Here is an 11,073-nt window from a genome sequence, read left to right as displayed (position 1 = left end):
CTGTACCCATAAAGAGGGACCCTTTCAGCAGTTCTGATGATGTATGCCTGAACAGCCTGAGTGTAGCCGGTGATACACCAAGTGAGGATGAAACTTTGGAATTAGAAGAGGATGAGGGAGAGATTTGGGTAGCCGACGAGGGCGCTGATGAGGATGCGGTTGATTGTGCAAGTCCTGCGCCAGTGGCAGCAGGGTGGCACCAGTGGTAGCAGTTCTGGCACGTGAGGTTCTGGCACTAATTTGCACTTTCCAAACACAAGCAGAGATGACGCAGGTGGCAAACCACAAGAGTTTGACATCTTGGCTGGTTTGAATTTTTTTGTATTTTCTACAACTGGAGGGGAACCTAGAGAGACAGAAACCAAACTGCCTTTGTCCATTTCTTTACATATTTAAGTATAAGTGTAGGGTGTAATATAAATCCAAAGACGATGGCTGCATTGCCAATATTCATAGATGGAGAGGAAGACAATCTGGTTTGTGTGTCAAATTAATTAAGGCCTACCAGGAATTAAACTGTTTTTTGGATAATTTATTAGCTTTACAATTACATTACTTATGCAAGAAACAGGTAGAGCACTAAATTTGGTTATTTTAGGCCCAAAAACAATGCTTTTTAATCAAAATAGCAAAACAAAACCAAAACCAAAACACGCAATGACGGTTTGGCAAAACCAAAACACGACAGTAATCCAGATCCACAACCAAAACCAAAACCAAAACACAGAGGTCAGTGAGCATCTCTAGTGTAAATACACAGAGGAGATTGTGTCAGGCTAAATACAAGAGAGTTTTATGTAAGCAACACCACTTATTTGGATTAATGATTAAGTCAGTGATCTAACTTGATTGTTTTTTTTTTAAATAAGAAAAAAAGCAGTAAGAAGTTGATCAAATAAGAATCTAACTTCAAGCCTTGTCAGCAATGCCGCCGCGCTGTAGATAGAGGGAGTCAACAAGACTGAAACTGGCTATGTACACCAACGATACACAGAGAGAGAAAGAGGCTGGGACAGGAAGAGGTAGTGGTGTATGAGCTTCTCTGTGCCTATCTGTCTCCGGGGGTACAAGTGAACTGTAGGGTCACAGCATGGCAGCAAAGGTACGTGGATCCCACATGAGACAGAATCTCGGAACTGTGTGCGTTTTATACGTGATACATGGCTGGAGGGGCACATAAGAGGAGCAGCGAGGGGAAGTAGCAGTTTTCAGGGGGAGAAAGACCGGCAGTGTTGCTAAATGAGGGAAAGAGAGTGTTGAGAGACAGTAGCAGTAAGTTAAAGGGAGACCTAAAATCAATATGGTATTTACAGTACAGATCTTGGCGAGACAAGCTGCTGGAGGTGTGGGGGGCTGAGGGCAGACTATGAGAGCTTCGGTACAATTTTTGGTAGAGGAAGTGCTAGTCAAGAGACAAATGGGGGTCGAGTGAAAATGACATGTCTGTATTCATCTTGTTGGGTGAGATTGGCGTGACATTTCTTAAGGGATCTACTTTGGAAACTGGAATTAGTGAGTTTGTCAAATCTTACGGGCGAAAACGGCATGGTGGTGGTGTGACAACGGCATTGAATATGGACAATAACAAATAGATGTCATATTAGTCTAGGCATTGCCAATATCGCGGGTATAAAAGTGCAGACGATATGTGCTCTGAAAAATAGTTATCAAAAATGCTTGACACCCTTTTCACCTTCCTGTTTATTGTTCTTATCCCATTGCTGTAATGTGTATGGGTATCTGTATATGCTAGTTTTGCTGCAGCCAGGCCCTGTGACAGTTGTCAGCTCACACGAGTCTGGCAAGTGGGTGGGACTAGGGTCAAAGATCAGTGGAGTCTGTGATCTGTAAAAAGAGATTGTCTCTATTATCTCTCTTTACAGTCTTCTTACGCCTTGCTCTGTTATGTATATATTGCATGATATGTGAGCAGAGGCACATTATTATTTTTTTTAAAAAAAAATGTAGTTGAAAGGTTTTGGCAATGAACGAGTTAATGTTGAAGTACCTTAGCAACTACTACATATTTGCCAATTTGATTACTTTTGGTTGTGATAATGATCTGGTTAAGTCTTTCACACTGAAATACCTTAGGCTGAATGTGTGTTGGTTTAAATTCCATTTTTTGTGTATGTTATGGACTTGTTGAACAAGACGTTTTGTGATTTATTGTCAAAAACTTTCCCAGGGGCCAGAATTGGTCGCATTTATGTGCAAAAGATTCTGAAAAGAATAGTCTAAGTTGATAATAAGAATTCGAAACAGCCATAATTACATCTCTCACTGCTATAACTGGGGCTAACTTAAGTAAGATTACTAATAGAACTGTGTGACTGGATCACTATTAAATAACTTTTGGTAAAAATGTATTTAAAGCAAATAGCGCAGAGCACTTATTTAAGTAATTTCACGTGCACTTATTTTTTGATATTGTGTATATTAGGAAATCGTTATTTCTGAGACCAGGGGAAGAAATTCGTCTCTTGTCTAACCTTGCTATAGGAAATGCCTATTTCTGATGTATATATCTGATACAATGAGCCTGTGTTTACCAAGCCTTTGGTATATTGTGATTTGGGGAAGTGGCTTGTTGTGGGTCTTGTTGTTGTGTGTGAATATGTATTCCGAACGGTCTGATGAAAAGCCACATGCTAATCAGGCCTTTTGATGTGTGAGGTTTAACTTGGAGACAGGAAGGTTTAATTTAAAACGTGCTACTACATTTCCTGCATCTCAAACATGGATGCAGGATATCACAACAAGGTTTTTAAGAATTTCATAGCTAAGTAAAAATAATAGTGGCTTTGCAATGTATGTAAATCAATGTTTTGGAAAACGGTGTTACATCCTGATGCTAAAAATAGACTATTTCTGAACTGTATAAAAGATGAGCTGGAATTAAGGCGGCATCCAATCTCCTTTACCTTGCTGTTCCCTAGAAACACTATTGAGTGTATTGTCGTTTATTTTTGGAACATGCTGTGTGTAGCAGGTGGCCTGAACCTTTGGTGTGTTTTTGCAAGCATTAGGTTGGAAAAGATGTGTTGAAGAATAATATAAACCAATATTCTATCTTGAATTTCAGAAAAGTTGCAAACTTCGAACAGTCCCGATATTGAGAGGTGTGCCCTGCTCACTAGTGCATGCAGCAATGCAGGGTTGTATTTAGGGAAGGGGCGTGGGAGCTGCATATCTCTTCTGAAGTGATTGGCATGCTCCCTTTTTTGGAGTGTTCCTATTGTAAATATTCTACATATGTTGGGTAATATGCTATTATTTAAAATTGGTATTCAAGTAGTTAAATGAACACTAATCAAATTATAAGGTATTTGGATTCATAGGAGGAATTCAATTGGCCACGTTACTGTAAAAAGTAGCATGGCCTGCACACTATTACCGTTATTACAGTAATAATGCGCTTAAATACAGTTATTACGGTAGTTTCAACATTGGCTTTTTGCTTGCAGCTCCCTGAGCTTCGAGCAGAAAGCCGGGTTTTAATTTACCATAATAACGGTAATAGTTTTAACGCTGCGCAACTTTGGGGGCAATTGAATTCCCCCCATAGTATATGCTAATAAGTGTTCCATAGTATAGAATGGCAGGCTAAATTTGAGAAAGTGTGGGATGACTGGGGAATTCAAAGAAGACCTGAAAACACTGAAATGTTTTCATCTACATGAAATCGCAGGAATATTATTTTATGCCATAAGTTTTATATATGACTTTTTTTGGTCATCTGAGATGGTAATAGCTGAAGTACTAATGTACGCTGGTGTTAACTTTTCTGTGTGACGCAGTTTTCTTTGTTTCATATGGAAGCATATCTGTTGTGTATTACTTTATGAAATTGAGTTCATATTGTGTAAAGTTTTTAAAACATGCCTCATGCAGATGTGCTTCTGAAGGGCTTTTTCAGTACAGTGGATTTGATTGTAGCCCTTCTCAAATCTCAAAAATGGGCAGTTCCAATAGACGGGATGCATTTGTTTGTGAACAGTTGCAGTAGATGCTGAAATACTTATTTGATTGGACATATATTTTAACTATAAACTAGAGATGGGCAGGCTCGGTTCCCCGAGAACCGAACCCACCTGAAGTTTGCCTATCCGAGTACCGAGCCGAGCAGGCTCAGTACTCTCCCGCCCATTCAAAATCGAGGCCAAATGTCATTGTGACGACGTCGGATCTCGGGGCTCAGTTCTCGCGATATTTGAAATGCATAAATACCCGCCTCCAGAGCAATCGCCATTTAACAGAGGGAGAGAACAGGGTTACGTCAAAGGCTGTATTAGAGCAGGGACAGAGCAATAATTGTACACCTTATTCTTTCTATTATTATTTCAATTCCATTCTATTCAATTCTGTTATTACCAATTTTATTTGCAATTGTTAGAGCATGAAGAGAGGAGGATAGAGGAGTCTTTTTTTTCAATATTTTGCACTACAAGTATCCCATATTCCCCAGTGTGAAACAATAATTTTTCTGGCTGCCAAAAGTCATATTTAGCAGCAGTATGTATACAAAATTTTGCACTACAAGTGCTTTTGGGTGTCCCATATTCCCCAGTGTGAAACACGAATTTTTCTGGCTCTCAAAAGTCATATTTATCAGCAGTATCTATACAATTTCTGCATATAAGTGCTTTGGGCTCATTAAAATGGATTCGAAGCAGTCCACATATGAGCAGAATCAGCAAGCAGGTGCTGGCACCAGTCCTGATGGTAGTGTTCCCAGTACGTCATCTGGTAAAGCCTATGTAAAAGTACATAGTCTTTTTAAATCAGGGGAAAAAACACACACTAAAGAAAAATTTACCGTGTTGAAGCGAAAAAGAAGTGTAACTGAGGAAAAGTTAACTGCCGATTAAAAAAAAATAAAAATTGCCAACATGCCATTCTACACACGCAGTGGCAAAGAAAGAATGAGGCCTTCGCCTTTCTCTATTAGTGGCAGATCAAAAAATGTTACTGAGCCTTCTTCTTGTACGGTCACTCGTGACCAAGCAAGACCAAGTAATTTGGAGTCTTAAAGTGGTGCACAACTACTGTTACGCGTCAATGACGCTCTGCAAGAAAACAGTAAGGCATTAGAGGATAATGTATGCTCTGAATCAGAAATGACACCAATCCCTGTGGAGAGTCCATCCACCAGTGGTATGTCTAATCGTGAGCATTCTGTTAGTGTACCCATAAAGAAGGGCCCTTTCAGCAGTTTTGCTGATGTGTGCCTGAACAGCCCGAGTGTAGCCAGTGATACACAAATTGAGGATGCCTGGAATTAGAAGAGCGCTAATGATGATGTTGATGAGGATGATGCAGACAGATACCAAATTTCCTTTCTCAATTTCTGTTTATATTCTACAGTCTATAACGCCTGAATATTTTTCTATTTTACTCCTAGTCGAGAGGGGGTCTGATGCAGACAGATACCATACTGCCTTTGTCCATTTCTTTTAATATTCTAATTCTACAGTCTATGCAGGCTGCTTTTTTTCTATTTAACTACAAGTGGAGGGGGGGGGGGGGTCATAGACAGCCACCAAACTACCTTGGTCCATTTATTTTTTATATTGTTCAGTCTATTCAGGTTGCTTTTTTTCTATTTAACTATAAGTAGAGGGTGTAATATACACCCAAAGATGATGGCTACATTGCCAATAGTAAAAGATGGAGGGGGAAGTCAACCAGATTTGTCTGTATAATTTGCAGGCAAGTGTTAGAATTAAGGACGGCCTACCAGGGATTAAACAGTTTTTTCATAATTTATTAGCTTTAGAATTACCTCACTTATCAAAAAAACTGATGGAGCACTAAATTGGGTTATTTTAGACCAAAAGAATTGTATTTTTTTCAAAAATAGCAAAACGAAACAAAACCAAAACCAAAACACGCAAGGGCGGTTTGGCAAAACCAAAACACGACGGTAATCCAGATCCAAAACCAAAACCAAAACACGGGGCTCAGTGAGCATCTCTACTATAAACCACCAATTATTCTATATATATATATATATATATATATATTATTCAGCTCTGTAAAGGCACTTACCTACCTGTTTTGCGTTAAAGTCAAATAGTTGCTTTGCTTGCTCTTTATTATTCACATTACAAAATGATCCTCGATTGACATATTTCTGAATAAAATATGTAATGTAATGTCTGGCATGACCCCAAGTTGTCCTAAAAAGAAAAAATTGCCTGTAGTGGGCTCTAAATATACATTTTTTTGTTAACTCTCTTTATTAGATTTAAAGAAATTAACATTTGTGAAACATTTTTGATTACTCAATAGCATGTGCACTGTATAGTCAAGAATACTTTCACATATTAACAAAGGTTAAATTCAGGAACGTCCAGGGGGTAAATGTATCATACCCCGGTTTTGTCAACTCCCGCGAGTTCGGCGTCTTCGGGAGTTGACAAAACCGTGGTATGATACATTTACCCCCAGGTTTCTAGTATAAATATATCTCCTGTAAAGTGATTTAGTCTAAATTTGTTGGCAAACTGCTTTCAGCTCCACTCTATCCAATTTAGTATTTGTTATTTTACCAAAATGCATAAATATCCATGTAAAAATCACTGTTCCAAGTGAATCCTTAACCATTTGCATTTCATTTTTAAGAAATCCAGTTTTTCAAACTCCATGTGTTTGCCACGTTTCAATGTATTTGAAACCCTGCAATAATTATAAAACACTAGTAAAACTGTGTCAAATGCAGAACAAACACATTTTTACCAGCGTTAAAAAACATGTCTGAAGCGCCAGTGTGTATGTAGCCTAAAGATAATGGCAGAAAACAGCTAGATAACATAATTAGCTAGATAATAGATGCTATTATTATTATTTTTTATTTATATACCGCCACACAGGATCTGTGGCGCCGTACATAGAGCATGGACAAAACATGGCATACATGGCAGTACAGAAACAGCGCAATAAAAAGAAAAACCAACTCAACTGAGAACAGGTGAATAAGGCAAAGAGGTAAATATCATCGAAGCTAGGAAAGGGAAGGAGGAGCAGTGGGGACTGAACTAAAACAGGCTGACCTGTGCCCAGCAGTGGGACGCAAGTAGCAGGAACAGAGCAGTGACGAAGATGGGCAGGAAAGAGGAGAACCAAGGGCCTATTGTTGAGGTGCAAACCCCTTGCATCTGTCCACTGTAGTTTCCAGGCTAGGTTATTTAACATAGCTGAATTAAGCTGTTGCTCCCAGTACTCTGCTCAGTAATGGACTTCATACTTGCAGAGTACTGGAGTAGGCGGGACTTAAAACACTGAATTTGGAAAGCACTCTAACGTCTGCAGACACTTTAAGCATGGAGAGCAAATTGGTGGAATATGCCTGAGTGAGATGGCTCAAAGTTTCTGCTCTAATGTGTGGGCACTGCAATATCCAGTCCTAGTATGGGGCTACAGGAAGCGTTAATATTAAATACGGATCGGTCAGTTCTATTTTCTTTTGGTTCAGAGTGGTAGTTCTGCAATTTCACTGGAAGGACTATCCCTGATCAAATTACCCGCAGCAAACGCTTGTGTGTGGTACTTTGCTGCCACGCAGGTGGGGTGTCTGTGATTGTATGGGAATAAAGGGAAAAAGTAGATAAACTTAGTTTTTTATGTATGGTCAGACAAAAACAAACATGTTTTAACAGCAGTACAATATATTTCTAAAATAAGCACAATAACACAAGCAATCAAAAATAAACTAATATTTTAAGAGTAGAAGTCGTGGGTAAGATAGATGGGGAATAATGGGTGGAGACATAAAGGAGGAAGGGGGAGGGTACAGGATAAGTGTGGAAAAATCAACATTTTTGTCAATTTGTATTAAGGAAACTTAAGACGTGTTTGATAATGATGAGCTAAAGAGAGGGTACTCTTGTATGTGGTGGATGGGGAATGTGTAGGGAGGGACTGTCCACTATGCATGGGTCACAAATTAAGCTCAAGAGGCAAAGGGGGAGCTGTGAGATTTACTGTCTGCAAAGTGCTGGGGGCCAGTACTTGATTAAATTTATGGCTTATATGTGCCAGATTTATTTTCTCAAGTGCAGTGAATGAGGGGGAATAAAGAGTTCTTCCAGTTTTATTTAATAATCATTTGGCCAGAGCTAGGATCTGCGGTGCTTTTTTTTTTTTTTTTTGTTTTTAGAGAATTTATCAAGATCTGGGTGGTAACCCAAAAGAAACACTGGGTGCCCTTGTGACAGCAACCCCTTCAATAATCAGGTGAGGCAGAAGAGAACATTTAAAAACAAGTATTATTTTTCAGCTGTAGTATAATTTGTTAGAGGTTTATTTGATCTTAGTAGATCCTAGTCTCATGTGCTTGCAGGTCTTCTCATCTGGTGTAGGTCCAAAGTCTCTCTCTCACTCCATCTCATGGCACTTCGACTAAAGCAGCATATATCAGAATGCCATAAATTTGGGATATCATTCCTTTTCAAGTAGGATGTTGTCTACTTACACAATAAAAGGGGATGAGAAAACGGAGTGAGTGAGTGTTAGGGGGAGAGCGCAAATAATGTTGGATTTGTAGGTATTCAAACTGGTTTAACTTGGAGCCAGCCAGTAGACATAGTTGCAGATCTCCCCGGTGGGAATGGTTATGCCAAATAGCAGTCATGGGGGAGATAGTGTACGTGATGTTCAGTTTCACAGATTATGAATCCCAAAGTTTAGTTAGGAATTTTAATGTTGTTAATAATTTGGGAGACTGTGGTATATGTTTTCTAAGTAGACCCCAGAGGGAGGCTAGATCAGGCCAATCCAAATGGTTAGATTCAATGTCAAGCCAATAGGATGTTGCTTGTAGGGGCATATGATGCTGCCACTAGCTATGTGCAATACTAAGTAGTATAATCTAATATCGGGGAGTCCCCTTCTCCCTCTAGAAATCGACTTTTTCAGGATATTGGTTAAGAGTGAGAGCTTGGAGGCCTATTGTTAAAAATAAAGTGTATAAGGTCTCTCAGGATATTGTTTAGCAGGGAGATGCTGCCACTTAGAAATAATGTTAAGTTTGACCACCATGATCCTACCCAGCCAGGAGATGATGAGATGCAGTGTTTTCCCGAGCACCTATTTCCTTGGTGCTCCACCCAGCTGGTTTTATTTGCACCCAGCTCTTGGAACCCAGCAGATTCCTTTTATAATAGAACAGACCATTGTTTCTCCTAGTATAACAGGCACTATGTGAGCTCTACAGCCAGCAGTGTGTTAGACCACTGACCACAAGTCTGACTAGTGCTGCCAGGTGTGGACAATAAACTCCAAAATGTTTCAATATTGCAAAGAACTACAACTGCCCCCACCCGGTTGCTTCTTAAAGCCACCCGGCTGGCAACATATTCTGGGGAAAACACTGAGATGCTTCCATTTAGCACGATCAGCATGCAATTTAGAACACCGCAGGGATGCCTCCTTTGCAACATCCAGAACTGCGTCTTTCTGGGTAACGCTCCCTACTAGTGTACTCACTTGCTGGTACACCTGGGCTGGTACCCCTGACCCCTTGCCTTCAGAGCAGGGTTGCTGTAGATGGAACCCTCGGGCCTATCACACTGGCCAAAGCTGCCGGTAGCGGGCAAAGCATTGGTACTGGACTGCTGGGTTCCACTCAGAGCAGTTGGATAATGGATTAGATTTGGTCTAATCTACAGGTCACAGGAATTGCAGCAGGTAAGCAGTTGTTAAGCAGGATCTTGAAGCAATAATGTTTTATTAGCTGAAGTCCTTATAAGGACAGTTAAATGCCAGTTTGTGGTACTAGCGATCTTTCAAGACTTACAGATAGAATGATGATACATGGTCAAAGAGTGCTCCTTTTTATACATTTTTGCAGCCGTAACTTGGCAGGAGGTAAGCCAACCCCTGTCTAGACTGGCACCGCAACGTCTGATAAATCACATTCAATAATTGCCATTAGGATGTAATATATCCTTTAACCATGGAGCTAATGCAATTTAAGCTTTAACGAAATTTACATCAATCTCTTGATTTCCTGCAACTTGGTGTTAAGTTTCCTACTTTACTTGCATCCTGCCTTAGAGAGATAGCAAGTCTAATTACCCCCTCCTGTCTTTCAGGCTAAACAGACGTGTTTACCACTGAGATGAAAAGGTCTAATTAACATGAGATTACCAGACAGTCACAGAAAACACATTTCCTGCCTATTTCCTCAGAAATCAGTACATTGCTAATACAGAAAAATAACGCTGTATCAAAATCAGTAAATGCAATGATATAAATTAATTTATTTCTATGTGATCCAGCCAAAATACCATATTTCTGCATACGTTTTTAGAAGTTTGGCAAGGATATTCTCATTTAAGATAGGGAGAGAAGAATGTAATCTGCAAATAAAGAAATATTGGAGTTGAAAATCCACAGATGGTGGCCAGGTCTGCAAATCCTAATGTTAGGATTAGATCTGATGTACAACGCTAGTGGCTCAATAATTAGGACAAAAATCAGGGGGAGCAACGCGCAAACCTGTCTGGTGCCATTATGGATAGACACTCTGTCATATGGGATGAACGCTTTAGCTAAAAAATCAGCATAAAGGGCTGGGATGCCATTCAGAATGTCTCCAGAGATGCCAAAGGACTTGAGAGTAAGCCGCGTAAAGCTTTAAGAAATTCTATTAAATGAGTAATAGAATAATGGTAGGGGACCTCCAGGATTTAACGATATGGATAAGTTCAATAGCTTGCCTGGTGTTATCGCTCTTCTGATGCCCTGGTATAAATCCCACTTGGTCATGTGGAACAGAGGATTTTTGGCATAAATTTTGGTATCACTATTAAGAAAAATAGGTCTGTAACTGGCACAATTGTGTGGATCTTTGCCTTCTTTATGGATAACTACTAAATAGTGAATACAGGAGGGAGACCAACAAGCCTGTGAACCCATTAGGACCAGGAGTTTTGCCGTTCTTTTGAGTCTTAATAATATCCTCTATTTCTTCAGCCAAAATCTCAAGCATTCTACTGATGAGTGGGATAGATTAGGACGCTGGGCCACTTTGTTTTTTTTCTTTTTATTCTTTAAAGGAAGTTCAGG

The 11,073-nt window shown here is 39.7% G+C and overlaps 1 protein-coding gene across 3 annotated transcripts in view; it reads left to right on the top strand.

Annotated features, from left to right (window-relative positions):
* The first annotated feature begins 976 nt into the window (after positions 1–976).
* The window catches only part of SNX9 (sorting nexin 9), a 220,193-nt gene continuing 210,096 nt past the window's right edge, over positions 977–11,073 (top strand). For 2 of the 3 annotated variants that reach the window (XR_012689719.1, XM_075203369.1), the window contains exon 1: positions 977–1,102. Coding sequence is in view for 1 of the 3 variants with exons in the window: in XM_075203369.1 (XP_075059470.1) it covers positions 1,091–1,102 (12 nt within the window). In the remaining 2 variants the exon portion in view is untranslated. The remainder of the gene's footprint in view (positions 1,103–11,073) is intronic. The other variant, XM_075203370.1, reaches the window with a different exon arrangement.

This window comes from Mixophyes fleayi, chromosome 3 (assembly GCF_038048845.1).
Source record: "Mixophyes fleayi isolate aMixFle1 chromosome 3, aMixFle1.hap1, whole genome shotgun sequence".
Classification (NCBI taxonomy): Eukaryota; Metazoa; Chordata; class Amphibia; order Anura; family Limnodynastidae; genus Mixophyes; species Mixophyes fleayi.
Note: the sequence above shows the minus strand (reverse complement) of the source record. Positions and strands in the feature narration are given on the sequence as shown.